General features: G+C 49.3%; 1 protein-coding gene across 6 annotated transcripts in view; it reads left to right on the top strand.

Annotated features, from left to right (window-relative positions):
- CDK5RAP2 (CDK5 regulatory subunit associated protein 2) overlaps window positions 1–16,024 on the top strand; it is a 172,390-nt gene that overhangs the window by 120,045 nt on the left and 36,321 nt on the right. For 4 of the 6 annotated variants that reach the window (XM_043566251.1, XM_043566252.1, XM_043566253.1 and 1 more), the window contains 2 exons: window positions 5,498–6,068; window positions 7,906–8,138. The exons of 1 other annotated variant lie outside the window; for it this stretch is intronic. In XM_043566251.1, coding sequence (XP_043422186.1) covers window positions 5,498–6,068; window positions 7,906–8,138 — 804 coding nt within the window. Of the gene's footprint in view, window positions 1–1,191; window positions 1,314–1,861; window positions 1,863–5,497; window positions 6,069–7,905; window positions 8,139–16,024 lie in introns of all 6 variants that reach the window. One more of the 6 variants, XM_043566256.1, reaches the window with a different exon arrangement.

The following is a 16,024-nucleotide window of genomic DNA, read 5'->3' as shown; positions in this document are numbered from 1 at the left end:
GAGTTCGAGCCCCGCGTCGGGCTCTGTGCTGACAGCTCAGAGCCTGGAGCCGGTTTCGGATTCTGTGTCTCCCTCTCTCTCTGCCCCTCCCCCATTCATGCTCTGTCTCTCTCTGTCTCAAAAATAAATAAACGTTAAAAAAAATTTTTTTTAAATGCAAGATTAATTGATTCTTCTTCACAGTCCTCGAGGCAGGAATAGTCATTATCCCCATTTGTCTGTTGTTGAGGCCACAGTTTCAGAGATAAAGTGACTTGGCTGCGGTCATACTGCCACTAACTTCCGGCGGTAGATTTGCACCAGCCTGCCTGATTTCGAAGCCTGTGCCCTTTACTGCTTCATAAAGCCTCGTGTCTGATACCTCGCGTATGGATTTTCTGATGATCTGTAGCGTATGGTGTTTTCCATTAATGTTTAGGTTCTCGGGTTCACCTTAGTGGAGGTTTCAAGATAGTTGGGGCTTTGGCATACTGCTCTTTCCTTCCCCCCTCCTTTCCCTCCTTTCCCACTTTGTTTCCATCCATCCATCCATCCATCCATCCAGACATCATTCATGCATTCAGTGGATATTCCCTGAGCACCTGCTGTGTGCCAGCCTCGTGCACTGGGTGTAGGAGAGAGACAGAGACAGAGAGACAGAGGAATGAGATAGTCTCAGTGCCTTCTGAGAACTCCCTGTCCAGTGGGAAGGGGGCAGAGAATTAAACACATCAGTGTGGGGCAGAAGCGGGGGGCACTTCAGGGAGGAAAGATTTTCACGGCAAAGGTGACTCAGCCCAACAGAGGCCCTGGCACTTTGCCCGGAGCTTGCCGTATGCACTTACCAATGTTTTTGTTTCTTGCTGAGACACCAGGGTGCCTCAACCAGGTGCTGCTCCCGCGGTTTCCCAGGAGACCCCCGAGGCCTCTCTCTTCCAGGGGAAAAGTGGGCATGAGTCTATAGAATTCATTTTCTCACTCATAGTTTTTTGAGAGCCTAGACTTAAACCATTTCAGACAAGCTGCAGTATATTTATGCTTTTTATGTCCTGTTATGGCAGCTCGATAGATTAATTTTATCTTATAAATTGCATTTTGCCTCCCCAGTGTTTTTATTTTCCCCGTTGTATCTTTGTGTTCTTCTCAGTTGCTTGGCTAAGTTTCAAGTCTACGGTTTTATTTATTTTTCCTTCTCTTCACGAACGCCTGTAGCCCAGCCCCTTGTGGGAGCAGCCTACCAGGACAGCCCAGGAGAGCAGAAAGGAATTAGAACCATGGCCTGTGTCTGGAGAGACAAGGAAGGGGACAGTTATCAGCACACCAGCCACGAGACCGTCAGAATTCAGCCTCTGTGTGTGTCGAACAGCTTCCGTGTGCCAGGCACTCCTTGGGGTCTTGTATAGAAAAAATTGTCACTAAGCCCTGCAACAGGCTTCTTAGGACATCATCATTATTCCCACTTAACACATGAGGAAATTGAGGTTTTTAGAAAGAATTGATCCAGGTCACCCAGCTGGTAAGCGGATAGACGAGCGGAGGTCTGGTAGACTGTGTGTCCGAGCTTACCGGTCTGTCTGGCACGCTTTCCTCCCAGGCCGTGGACTGGGTCCTGGCGGGCATGGTACGTGCTCTCAGGGACCTCACAGCCCAGCAGACAGGCAGTTCTCTGTGTGGTGCTGGCTGGGTTAGGTTAGGTGTGCCCCACCGGCCTCCGGCTGCCCAGGAGGGGGGTAAGAGGTGAGCCCGAGCTGACTCCTGGTTTGTGGGGTTTGTCAGGCAGGCCGGTGGGAAAGGTACAGAGACATGAGTGAGGTCCCAGGCAAGTCACATCTATTTCTTCTTGGCAGTATAAAGTATTCTAAGCATACAGAGAATCACAAAGGGTGATAAAAGAATATTCACGTTCCCATTCATCCAGAATGAATAAATGCTTACATTTTTTCTTTTTACCTTACATCCATCCCCCTCTGCCTTTGTTAAAAAAAAGGAGTCACCTTTCATCTGGACCTAATTCACTCCGTAAGAAATAATTATCTTCAGGAATCCTAAATTTGTCATGGGGCGGCTGTGAGAACACCGTCTCTGGGGAAGCACTGAGTTACGATGTCCGCTTCCCCGAGGCCTCCAGTCAGTGCACTGAATACCTGGTCACATGCTTCTGAAGGTTGTGGGCTTTGAGGAGAAAGCCACTCTACCAGGCAGTAAAGTACTCTTAGCTGAATTGTAGAAAGTTCCAGAGCTGTAGTATTTCCTCCAACACAAATAAGTGGTCCTGGAGACATCTTTTGAGTTCTTGTTCACAGCCAGTTGGTTACTAAAGGCTTCGTGTCGAACTGGCAGTTTCCTTTTCCCTCCCAAATCCCCATCATTGGTGACCTTCTTTCCTTTTTCTGAATGTGCTTCTAGAACTTTGCACGTGCTGTTGCCCCTGCCTGAATTTCCCCCCTTCAGTTGAGGCCTAGCCGAGGCCCCTGCCTTTTAGGTCTCGGCTTAGATGTCATTGTCCAGGGAAGGCCTTCCTGAATCCCTCAGTTATTTAGACACTCCTGTTGGCCTCCCAGGTTTTGGTCTGATTCCACAGATGTTATTGGCCTTCACACTGAGGGTTGAGGATTGCCCCTCCCCGCTCGTGCACCCCTGCTACGGGAGACTCCAGGCGTGGGAGGGGTAGACACATCAGGAGGTGGTGGCGTTCAGAGTTGGAGGCAGGTGGCCAGGCTTTGAAGGAGGGGCTGTGCTGCTTACTCGCCCTGACCCTGGGGCAGGTTCTTACCTCTCTAACTAAACCTCGAGTTCCTCTTCTGTAAAATGGGGACACTGGTGACGCCTCGCTGGACTGTCGCGAAGACTAAATGGCTATCACAGGCGAGGTGCGTGGCGCTCGGCGGTAGGCCAGGTCCTGCCATAGTTACGTGTCCCGAGGCCTTTCTGAATGTGCTTCTAGAATTTTCTAGAGCCTTCAGGCTCACACCACATACTACAGCTTGTGATCCTCCCTGTCCCACACCCGCAGTGCAGTGATTTCTGATGAAATATCTGCCTTTGGCCCTTCATCGAGGGCTGCTGGGCCGCGAGTGGCAAAGCCACACTGCAGAGCCCCTGCTGGGCCGCGAGACGTGCCAGATACCGGCCCTGGCACTGGGCCACCGCCTCCTCGCTGCTGCTGAACACCAGGTGCTGTGGATTGGGGGCGCTTCCAGAGTCGAAGTTACGAATGCCGAGTGTGTGAGTGTGAGACTGGTCATGCCGTAGGGTCAAAGCCTCCGGTGGAGGGTAAGTGTTGTGCGAGCGGGCACGCCGTCCCCGCCATCCTGAGATGCACGTGCCCCTAAACGTCAGAGCTGGCCGCGGTCTGCACCACGGCAGGACGTTTGTGTGGGTCTTACGTTTGTCTCTGCCTCATGATTACTTAATGAAAATCATCAAAACTGATCATTATTCCCCTGAGTGAACATTGCGTCTTGCCATGAGATTCCACTGTCATGAGGTTGTTATGGCAGAGATACTTCCTTGACTTGGAAGGTGATCTACGGGGGAAAAGGCCTGCTGAGATGTCTCGCTCTGTCTCTGTCTCTTACACTCATTCAGCCGGCGGTTACTTACTGAGTCCCTTGTCTGCCCCAGGCCCCGGGCCAGGCCCTGGATTGCAGAAGGACATGCCTGCACGTGAGAGAGCGCGGGGACTGGCGACTGTCACACATTTTGTGCAGTAGAAATGCTGTGCGGGGAATGCTTCCTTTAGGTCATGGAGCAGCTGCTTTCTAAAATAAAAAGAGTTATTTTATGGTATTTGCGTCGTGAACAGAGAGATAAGAAGGGGCTTACAGCCACGAGGAACAGTTGCGGAACCCAGAAATTGGAATATACAGTCTGCCGAGGATTCTGGTGCGCTTTTCCTTCTGAGAGCTCCCCCAGGCCCTGCTGTCCAACCCGCACGGCTGCTTAGGCAGCGCTTCCCTTGGTCCTCAGCCCCGGCTCGCAGGCCTCCTGCCTCCTGCCATCGGCATCCTCTTCCATCTTCAGACAGTTTCAGGGAGGCAAAGAGTATCAGCATTAGCTGGGTTCCTTCACCACTGCGAGCCAGATGCTTTTTGCAGAGCTGTTGTGCCACGTGATCCTAAGAACACAGCAAACACAACCCTTCACAGTAAGCGATGTTCTTTCCATGCAGCGCGTGAAGCGACTGAGGCTCAGAGAGGTTAAGGAACTTGCCTAAGGTCCCGCAGCTAGTAAGTGGCACAGCCAGAGTGGGAAACCAGATCTGTTGGATTTTGAAGATGGGTTTTTCTCCTGTATTCTGCTGCCTCCTAAGTATTCAGCAACCCTTCTATCGAGCTGAGGCTTCCCCGCACATGGGGTAGTGTGGTATGTGATTAAGGACAGGAGCTCTGGACTCGGGCCTGAGCTTGAAGCCTCATAACAGGCACCCTGGGCATCTTTTTGGGGAAACTGAGGTTCTGGGACGTTAGATTACTTGCCTAAGGCGACGGAGTCAGCAGGTGGCAAAGCTGGGTGTGAGCCCCCCGCTCTTTGGTTTCAGAGCTCCGCATTCTTTCTCAGCACCGCCCCAGCGCTTAGACAAGTTTGGCCGCACTTCTGGGGATTTAAACTAGCTGTCAGGAAGTATTTCCCGGCAGGGTCGTGCATCAGTGAAACGGCTCACCGCGGGGGACATCGTGGCACCTCCTGGAAACTGTTAGACGTGGAAATGAAAAGAAGACTCCCATCAGGGATGGGTTTTAGAATTACTGCTCTTAATGGTACTTCACGCACTCCCCGGTATCTCTCAGGCCTGCACTGACTTCTGGTCTGGGCTAAGGACTGTACCAGGCACTGGGAACGTGAAGGTGAAAGGCCAGCCCCTCCTGGGAAGGAGGGAGAGAGGAATCCAAATAAACAATTGCTAGGTAGATAAATAAGCAAGCCGATGTAGTTCCTCTGGCAGCACCCTGCACGTGGAATGTTTGTCCCGGGCAAGACGCGTAAGGGGCTGTGGAAGCACAGAAAGGAGGGACTGTTGTGCACAGTTTGAAGGTGGGCTTGCAGAAGGAGCATTAGATCTGGATGTTGGAGGATGAGTAGGAGTTTGTTGAGTAGGTGTAGAGGACCAGGCATATTCCAGGCAGAGGGAACAGCACGTGCAAAAGCATGGGGGCACAACATAGCCTGGTGTGTGCAGGGAATTCTGGCTAATTTAGTAGGGCATCTCCGTAGGTGGCGTGAGGGGATATTCCTGGGAAGTCTGCCCAGAACTAGATCGTGGAGGGTCTCAGATGCTGTAAGAGGGCGTTTGGGTTTGATCCTCAGGATAGTGGGGTTATCGATGGATTTTAGGTGGGTGTTAGTGGTTATCATGGCCAAGCTCACTTTTCAGAGTAGTTACTCTGAGGAAGAGGGTAAGAGGAAGGACTAGGGTCAGAGAGGCTTGTTAGGCTGTGGCTGCACAGGGCCGGGGGGGGGTGGGTGGTGGGTGGCTTTCAGCAAAGGAGGTACTGATATACACTTGTCTGATTTACAGACTCTGAAATTTACCAGCCCGATGGCCTTGCCGTCTTGCCAACGTGCAATGAGAATCCTTCTGAAGATTTTCCGGGCCCGACCTCAGTAGCTACTTACTTGAGTCAGCTTCCCACTAAAGTCCGCGTGATTGGGACCCACCAGTCGGAGAACGTTGGCACCTCAGGTGATGCAGAAAACTTAAAACAGAAAATCTGTGACTTGGAAACTGAGCTCGAGGGCTACCGGAATTTCTTATTTCAGCTTCAAAAGCACTCCCAGTGCAGTGAGGCCATTATCACAGTTTTGTGTGGGACAGAAGAAGCGGCCCAGGATGCCTTGAACAAGCCCAAGGGTAGTACCGACGAAGAAGAAATGACCTTTTCAAGTTTGCAGCAGGTTCGGTATGTGAAACACATGAAGATCCTTCATCAGCTGGCTCCAGAGGTGACCGACGGTGGGCTGCTGGAGGGCCTCAGACGGCAGCTGGTGGATCAGGAGTGTCAGCTGCAGAAGGAGCAGAACTTGAACGTGGAGCTTTTCAGTGAAATCCGTAACCTGCAGAATAGGTTCAGAGATCTCTCCCCCTCCAGGTACATCCCACCTCTGCTTCTTCCACCGTGGCAACCTGCAGTTCCCCCACGTTGCCTCTAGGTCGGAGCCCGTGAGCGAGGGGGGCGGGAGGATGCTGCTCGGTGGGTTGTGGTTGTGGCTTGTGTGCCGGGCAAGGCTCGATGGTGGGTTTAGGGCAGGTGGGCCCGATGGAGAGGTGAACGCGAGGCCACAGGGAGCGGTGGCCGTACAATTCTTGTGTTGTGTCTTCCGGAATTGGCAGAACAGATTTTGCCCTCCTCAGGCTGGGAACGGGGTGAAGGTATTATGCCAGCCACTCAGGGAGTCCTGGTACGTTTGCTGAACGGCAGTGTTTCCTCCTGGACCCCATTATTGGCTTTTACTGCAGGGTTGAAACTGATGTCCTAGCCGGGGTAGGAAGGATATAAATATTTCCCATATCTTTACCCTTTAAGGTCATCTTAGAGAAATAAGCCTGTGTTGAAAGAGAAGAATTCTTACGTCATGTTTTACGGGCATAGATAGGTACAGTTTTGCTTTATGAGATGTGACAAAAAAGTGATCAGTTGCAAAGTTGACCTTCATTCGTCACTAATTTGAGACAGACACATTATTCTAAATTGTCAGGAGCCAGAGCGAAGTTTTTCGAGCCTTCGCAAGCAGCAAGCTGGGAGGAAGCTTGCCTTTTATTGAAAGACAGTAGTGTCAGACGCCTGGATAGGCACTTTTCTTATTTAATCCTCAACATCGCCCAGAAAGGTGGTGTTCCCAAATATGGATGAGGAAGTGGAGCCTCAAAGAGGCCTCCCTGACCGAGCAGATGGCCCGAGGAGACGGGTGGTGTTGCTCAGAGCTGTCGCCAGTGCGCGAGCCCGCGGTGTCCTGCCCGACACCCCGCCACCCCCCACCCCCCGTGTTCTTCCTCACCCGCAAGTCCTGCCCCACCTTCAAGGCTGATGTCACACGGTCTGTACGTGCACGCTCACCACCAGAGGCAGGGGCAGCAGCCCCCACGTACTGCCCTCATTTCAGGAAAAGGGGGACACGTTGAACTGAAGGGTCAGCATCTTTACTGAGCCACGCTGGGGCCGAGTTACTGTGGCCACGCCGTATATGAGCCACGCTTTGCTTAACTTGGGTTTTTCTCCGTGCCTCGGAGTACTGGTCGGCTCACACGGGGGAAGACAGATCCGGCGTCAGGAGAGGTCGTATCGTGCGATGCAGCATGGGCTTTGAAGGCGGACTGTTTGAGTCCGAAACCTTCCCCATTTAACTTTGCGATCTCAGAGTCCGTTTCCTCGCTGTAGACAAGGAGGTTCATACGTTTGTTGAAAGATTGGGAGGAACAGTTAACTTATAAAAAACACCTAACGCAGTGACCGGCAGATCATAGGCCCTCCGTAAATGGTAGTTAGGATTATGATTACCCCCTGACCTTTGGAGGGGAGAGAGTCCCGATTTTGTTTTCCTGTGTCAACAGTTTCTTTTTTCTTCTCCATGGGAATCTGTGGCGGGTCCTCTGACCCTTGGAGCACTTGTTTCTATAATTCAGAATAATATTTTTGAGGAGTTTATGGAAACTAAATGTTCTCCTGAGTTCTTGCCAGTCTGTACTGTAATTGGGGGCTTTATAAGGTTGAAAATAGCGCAGACGAACCTTTGTTCCAGCGTTTGTGGGTTGTTTTGAAATCGAAGGAGTGACCTTACACACTTCCAATTTTTCTAGAAGTATATATACTTGTACAGCTGCAGGCTTTAAAAAATTGTGCTCTGTCATTTTTCCAATTAGTGTTAAGGTCACAAAAATGCAATTCTGAAATGGTACAAGCGTTTTCTCCCCCCCGCCCCTTTTATCAGATACGATTCATTAGTTCAGTCCCAAGCCAGGGAGCTCTCCCTTCAAAGACAGCAGATTAAGGACAGCCATGGCATCTGTGTCATTTACCGTCGACATATGAACACCGTGATTAAGGCATTTGAGGAGTTGCTACAGGCCAGCGACGTGGATCGCTACGTGGCCGAGGGCTTCCAGGAGCAGCTGAATCAGTGTGCGGAGCTACTCGAGAAACTGGAAAAGCTGTTCCTCGACGGTAAGTAGGGCAGGGGCTTGCGAGTCTTAAGACACAGCATTTATCGGTCCAAGACTTCTTGGCAGTACTTAGCTCTGCTCTGATGAGGGGACAGCGGACCCACACTGGCTGCTGTCCCTTCCGGTGACTGCTTCCAGCGGCTGGTGGTCCTCACTGCTCCAGACCCGGGGTCCGGCTGGGGAGGGACACCCCTCCAGTGCCCGCCACATGGCTGCTCCAGATTTTCAAGGGAAGATGGGAATCGGGTTTTTTTTTTTTTTTTTTTTTTTTCCGAGGGGGAGGAGGGTAAGAACCCGTGAGTTTTAAATGTTGGCAACAACAGACAAAACAAGCAAACAAAAAAAACCCCCAAACATTTATCGGTTAAAAAAAATCTATTCAAGGGTCAGAGGTGGTTTAGAGCAAGGATGAAAGAAAGCCTCTGCTAAACAGTCACTATGTGCTAGGCACTTAAATAGGGGCTGTTGCATTTAAGTACAAAAATAATCATTTGCAATTCTTTTGAGACTAGAACGAGAATTCTCTTACACTCTTTACCCAGCCTCATCAGTTTTGCCGTGTTCGCTCTGTCGTTTTCTCTCTCTGCCTATATTCAGATCTTCCTCGATTTGTGATGGGGTCGCATCCCGGCAGACTCATCACGAGTTAAAAGTATCATAAGCCAAGAACGCATATAACACCCCAACCTCCCAACACCATCGCTTAGCCCAGCCCAGCTGAAGCGTGCTCAGAACACCTACAGTAGCCCACTGTTGGGCCCTGTCCCCTCGCGCAGAGCCCATTTTATAGTGAGGTGTTGAGTACCTCTTGTTATATGCCCAACGCCCTGCTGAAAGCGAGAATCAGAATGTCTGTGTGGGTCCAGAATGGTTGTATCAGTTATTTCCCCTCGTGATGATGGGGCTGACTGGGAACCGCAGCTCACCGTCTCTGCCCGGAGCCAGGAGGGAGGATCGTACCGCATGTCCCCGGCTCGGGAAAAGATCAAAATTCAGCATCTGCAGCCCAGTCCTTACTGGGTGCCTGTTGCTTTCACACCGTCCTGAAGTCAAAACCTGTAAGCTGAACCCTCGTAAGTCAGGGACCACCTGTGTATGCACGTATATACACGCATACGTATGCATATATGTGCGCACATACATTATTATTATTATTGTTATTTTCTAAGACTTTATGTTATTTTAAAGTGGGCTTCACACCCAGCACGGAGCCCGATATGGGGCTTGAGCCCAAGGTTCTGAGATCAAGACCTGAGCTGAGATCAAGAGTCGGACGCTTAACCAACCGAGCCACCCAGGTGTCCCCCCCCCCGCCCCCTGCTGTTTTTTAAGATTTTATTTTTAAGTAATCTCTGCACCCAACGTGGGGCTCGAACTCACAACCCCGAGATCAAGAGTTGCACGCTCCACCGACTGAGCCAGCCAGACACCCCACATTATTATGATTATGATTGTTATCTTCTCCTAACCCTCTGAGGATGGATTGATGGTTTCCTGTCCTTTCCCCCTAGATGTGTCAGTGTGTGGCCCCACACACTGGAGACCCTCTCTTAGCCAAAACACCGCTGCTAAATTCATGACACAGTATCATCGTCTCATATACAGTCTATACTAAAATTTCGCTAATTGATTCAATAATGTCTTTTATGAATTTTATTCCTGATTCTGTTCCAGGACCCACTCCCTACGTTACATCAATTTGTCTGTCTCTCTGGTTTCCTTTAATCGGGGGTAGTCGTTCACCCTTTGTCTTTCATGACACGGACCTATTTGAAGAGTTCAGGCCAGTGCCCCAGTTTGGGATTATCTGTTTCTTTAGGATTAAGTTAGGAAAATTAGATGAGATTATGTGATTTGGGGAAGAATACGATGGTAAGTATTGTGTTCTCATGGTATCGTGTTCATGAGGCGCGTGCCATTAGTTTGTCCCGTTTTTTGCGAAAATAACTTTTGACCATTTGGTTGAGCTGATATGCGTCAGGTTTCTCCACTCTAAATGACAACATTTCCCTGTGTCATATAGAAGCAATTAGTGGGAGGTACTTTGTAACCTTGTAAATACTTGGTTCCTCCTCAAATTTGTACTCGAGGTTTGCACAACGTTCCTTGCCTCTGTTATTAATTAATGACTACGATGGTGACCACCTGGTGGTTTTTTTTTTTTCCTGATGTTGTTATTTTGTCTTCATTTCTTATTAGATGGCGTCTGTAGAAGGATAAACTCTTCCTTTACCTGCCCTTTTTTATGCCTGTATTTGTTGTTTGTTTATTAGCAGTGTGGACTTAGTTTAGGTTCTTATTTTATTCAGGGGACTATTACTCATTCTGTCATTCATCCCGATGCTCAAATTGTTCCTCATTTGGCAAGTGGCAATTCCTTTTGACGGGTCTCCATCTTTTGGAGGAGCTTCCTTCTGTACATCTGTGCATCCTGGCACAAAAAAGATGTTCCAGCTCCATTGATACTGTCCCTGCCCCCGAATCAACCATTTCTCCAAGTAGCCCTGGTTCATCTTAAAGGGGAATGCTATGTAAAAACTATGATTTGGAGGGAGCGCCTGGGTGGCTCAGTCGGTCGAGCGTCTGACTTCGGCTCAGGTCATGATCTCGTGGCCTGTGAGTTTGAGCCCCACGTCGGGCTCTGTGCTGACAGCTCGGAGCCTGGCACCTGCTTCGGATTCTGTGTCTCCCTCTCTCTCTGCCTCTCCCCCACTCATGCTGTCTCTCTCTCTCTCTGTCAAAAATAAATAAACATTAAAAAACAACAACGGCAACTATGCTTTGGGGCTGTGTAGGTTCATTGCTACTAGGGGATCATTGTTTCTAGACCCTTTAGCAGGCGGGACTAGAATATAGCTCACATGCATACACATGATATGTATAACAATATGTAATTTATTTTAAAAATCGTTATTTCACAGTGGGGCCTCCAATTCCATCCAGCCCACCGTGCCCTTTATTGCTGTTTCCACTTCTGTATTTGTGTTTCCTGTCTCCAACAGCGAGAATCCTGGCTCTCACATCAGTATGTCCGCTCCTTTGCTTAGTTCTCTGAGACACACAGATAGTTCCAGAATTGTCCCATCCTTAGCACTGTGAAAAGCAAACCTACTAAGAGATCAGTTCTTTTAGTTTTTAGGCTAAGGGTATGTAGTCAGGTGTTAAATTGAAAAGTTACTGGATTTCATTCTTTCTGCAGTGTTGTTAGGATATTCGTGTGCAATATAATTAGATTTATTTGTTTCCATTTGTGCTCAATTTTAGGGTTAGGGTTCCCCTCCCGTTTTTACTGATTTCATTTTATGTTTTGAATATGAAAAATATTAAGGTGGTTCTCAAGCTAAAACTTTCTCCATTGAAATTGCCTCTATGAAGTCATTATTTTTGTCCCTCTCCTTTATATCCATGAGTATCCATGAGTATGACTTTCTAGTGCCCCTTTCTCAAACCTTCGGGAACTGGGCTTTTAGGCATCCCAGCCCCTCCACGGGATGGGCATGTGCCCGAGACACTAACACCTTCCACTTTGCTCAATCCGGTGATCGCTTTTGGATGGCACCTCACCCAGACTCACAGCAGTATTTTTTGGATGTGGCCCGTCCCTCCCTCCTGGGGGAGATCCTTTCCTCCCTGGGCTTCTAGGAGGACACCACCCAGAGCCAGTTCTCCTCCCACCCCACTGGCCGCACCTCGGAGGTTCTGCCTTCCACACGTACTGCAAATCTGACCGATCTCCCCTTCCTCGTGGCTGCTGCGGCTCCAGTGGATTATTCCAGGCCTGGCCTCCCCGGCCTTCCGGCCTCCACCTGTGTCCTGCCACGGTCCATTTCCGTACAAGAGACAGAGTGAGCTTTTCAAAATGTAATCAGGTCCTGTTCCTTCTGCTCAAAATCAAAGGCTTTCCTATGTGAGTTGTAAGAGTTAAATAATGAGCATGAAGCCTTGACTCAGCGCTGGGTCCGTGGCTCCTATGCGCTCCGTGCTTGCTCATAGCCATACCTGTTGTGAGCGGGGGGCTTACTCCTCAGAACAACCTGTTTTACTTGAGGAACTTAGCCTTACAGAGGAAAGTCAGTTGCTCAAAGTTATAACTGACTTGGTGAAACCAAGATTTGACCTTAGTTCTTCTGTCTTCATACATACAAAACAGATGACTCACGAGGGTCCACCTATATTCTACTTAATTTCAAGATAGAACGTGGGATAGTTTGGGTTTCTGGGTCTAGCGAGCTTTTCCTGATTTTTTTTTTACAGAACCTAACAGCTCAGGCCTGTTGCACATTGATTGTCCTAGGACCAGCTCCCCAGGACCCTGGGGGCCAGGACGCGGTAGCAGTTGACTTTTCCCAGCTTTGCGAAACCCACTTTCTTCTGACTAAGGGTTTCCAAATAAGCTAGTTTCCATTGTATTATTGGAGAAATAACTGGGTCCTCAAGATAGAGCTGTATCTTCCAGGCCCGAGGCGTTTTTCTGTTTGTCTCTCTTCTTCCTGCAAGCCCTCAACCGGCCTGAGGAGGTGGGAAGCCTGGGAAGCCGAGAAAGACTGCCTCTGGCACCAGCTGCCCTCCCTCACTCATCCAGCCGCCCCCCCTTGATTTATTTTTTCATTATTTATTTACCTTGACAAGCCCAAGGAGATCTCACTTCTTGTTTCTTGCTGGTTCTGGAAGTAGAAAGCACTTCAGGCTTAGCAGACAACACAAACACAGAACTTTATTTTCTTGTATACAAAAGGCGTAAAAGTCTCAGGTACTTCTCTCTAACTTCCTTTCTTAGAGAGTAAAATGTAACCAAGGTGGGTCTTTCTTGGATGCTATCCGAGGGGTCTGGCTCCTGCATTATGAAAGGAGCTTATTGTAAAATAGTTTTATATTTGAGGTAATTGCATGGCATGAGTTCCTAAAAGTTTTAAATATAACCTTTTTTTTTTATGAATACAAAGCAGTACTTGTTTATGGTAGAATACCAGATAAGCAAATACTCCTATAATTGCATTATTTATACAGCAAAAATGAACACCCTGGAATTTATACTTTCAGTTCTGTTTTATACGTATATGTATTTTTTGTGGAACTAGAACTCTTTGCAGCCTTTCCCTCTGTCCAGTTGTAGATAATAAATATTAACCTACATTGTAAGTTTTAGTGACTGCAGAGCATTCTTGTGTATGAATGTCCCGTAATTCACTTAATCATTCCCCATTAGGTGGACATTTAGATTGTTTCCAGTTTGGGGCTATTGAAAGAACACCATGCTGGAATCTTTGTACATATCCCTGCTTTCCTTTAATAATATTTAGTTGGTAGGGTGATGGTGTGGTTTCTCACTCCTTGTAAGGATGAGAGCCGGGTGTGTTTTCTAGCTTCACAAGCTAGGGATTTCACTAGGGGTCCAGAACCCTGCAAGATTTTTCTGCCTCTGTGCATTTTTCTGAGATGAGGATCTGCAAATTTCAGATTCTAAAAGTGGGTTGGGAGCCAAAGTAGATGGAGAACCGGGGTTGCAGTCCCAGGTTTTCCACTGTGTCCTCGTCCGGAGTGCCCCCCAAGGCCAGTAGCGTAAATGAGGAAGACGGCGTTGTCGCCAGGAATGTCTGAGTAAGCACTGGGGAAGATGGTAGGAGATGGTGAGGTAGCCTCTTTCCTCCACCAGCTCACCAGGTTTGTCAGGGTTTAGCCACATGAATAGAAGGCAGCCGCTGGGGTCCTATCTCTTGACTCTCCTCTGCCTGCAGGAAGAACCTAAACTGTTCATTACTTTCAAGGCCTCCCACAGTCTGCCTTGCCTAGCCCACTACCGTCTCGATGGTGGTGGTGTTGGTGGTGATGATGATGGGGAAACCATGAGGAAGGCTGGTCTTTAGCAGCTGCATGTTGTATGCTAGGCATTGTTCTCAGCCTAGGAGAAGGTACGGTTCATCACCTTCATTTAAAATTGTTTTAACGTTTATTTTTGAGAGAGAGACAGAGAGCAAGCAGGGGAGGGGCAGAGAGAGAGGGAGACACAGAATCCGAAGCAGGCTCCAGGCTCTGAGCCGTCAGCACAGAGCCCGACGCGGGGCTCGAACTCACAGACCCGAGATCATGACCCGAGCCAAAGTCGGACGCTTAACTGACTGAACCACCCAGCGCCCCCATCATCTTCATTTAAGAAACAAGGAACAGAGAAGTTAACATACTGGCTCAGGGTTGCACTAGGTGTAGCAGGGTCTGGATTTGAGCCCGGGCAGTTTGCTTCCACAGCCTGAACTCCTGACCGCCATGATGTGGTACTTCTCACACTCTTGTCACTTCGGGTGTCTGGTCTGTACTTCTGTGCTGTGGGCCTTGCTTGCAACTCCCCACTTCTGGGACTTCGTTCAAACCACTCCCTTTGCTAGCAGGCTTTCACTGTCTCTTCCCTTCTAGAAAGCTTCTAGGAAGCTTTCTTTGTTCACCCCAGGTGGAAGCAAGACTGTTTGGTTTTTTATTCTGGGTTGTTCGTAGCTTGCACATGACAATTACGTCCAGCCTTGTAAAGGACACTCTGCCAGGGTGGACAGAACAGACCCCTTTGGAGCCAGACAGACTTGAGTTCAAATCTCAGCTTTATGGTTCTCTTATCCCTTTCATGGTCAGATTTCCTCTGTGAGGGAATACTACCTGTCTCGCGGAGTTATTTCTGAGGATTAAATGAGATTATTTCAAGTGTCTGTATCCTGCCTGACCAATCTTGGGAGCTCAGGAGGTGACAGCAGTGATTTCTCGTGAGCATATTTTCTTTCTTTTTTTTTTTTTTTAATTATTTTTTTCAACGTTTATTTATTTTGGGGACAGAGAGAGACAGAGCATGAACAGGGGAGGGGCAGAGAGAGAGGGAGACACAGAATCGGAAACAGGCTCCAGGCTCTAAGCCATCAGCCCAGAGCCCGACGCGGGGCTCGAACTCACGGACCGCGAGATCGTGACCTGGCTGAAGTCGGACGCTTAACCGACTGCGCCACCCAGGCGCCCCATAGCATATTTTATTTCTTGAGAGCATAAACTCCTGGAAGATGGGGGCCTCGTCTCGTCCCGGCCTTCCAAACTAGGCCGGGGCCATACATGTAGTGCCCAGTCAGGATTTGAGGGCAATACTGCTAGTTTTGTGTGGTTTGGATCTTACGCTGGGGCTCCCTTCCATTCTGTGTCTGACTCTGTCTGACCCGCCTAGTAGGGACCTGGAGGGAGAGGTATCTCTGAGCTCGGAAGGGAAGTCTTCCAGGAGGAAGGGGTATTGGAGGGGTATTCCGTATTGGAAGGATTCATAGTTGATGGGGAGAGGTATTTTGGGAGCCGTAATGGGCATGTGGGGTCGAGTTAGCATGGTGAACCAGGCTGTCCGGTAAAATGGAACATTTTTCCTCCTAAGTAGCCCTGGGATCTGCCCTCCACGTAGCGCCTTAGCTGCTTCCTATCTGCATACAGCAGCCCTTTCCTGCCTCAAATATCTGTCTGTCGTTACCTCCTCTAAATTTGCCCCGATGGTCCAGGCTGGGTCATGTTCATTTCTTCTGTGCGCCCTCCCGTGGTATCCCGTGCTGTCCCTTGTCACAGCTCAGTAGTGTAATTGTCTTTTGGGTCTCTTGTCCCCACTCAGCTGTGAACTCAACGAGGGTCGGATGGCCCCTCAGTCATCTCTGTATCCTCAGTGTCCAGCACGGGCACCGGGAGGAGAGTGTAAGCACGTTACACAAATTACTGGTGGACGGAAAGGAAGAAACATTTGGGCCGTGGAGGAGATGCCAGGCTATGATATTTGAACCGGGTTCTCTACGACCGGTGGACTTTGAGCAAAGGAGTCCTGTTTCAAAAGAGGCCTCTCAAATGGAGGCAGCATACGCGATGGACCGGTGCAGGGAGGAGGGC

The sequence above is a fragment of the Prionailurus bengalensis genome, chromosome D4 (genome assembly GCF_016509475.1).
Source record: "Prionailurus bengalensis isolate Pbe53 chromosome D4, Fcat_Pben_1.1_paternal_pri, whole genome shotgun sequence".
NCBI lineage: Eukaryota > Metazoa > Chordata > Mammalia > Carnivora > Felidae > Prionailurus > Prionailurus bengalensis.
Note: the sequence above shows the minus strand (reverse complement) of the source record. Positions and strands in the feature narration are given on the sequence as shown.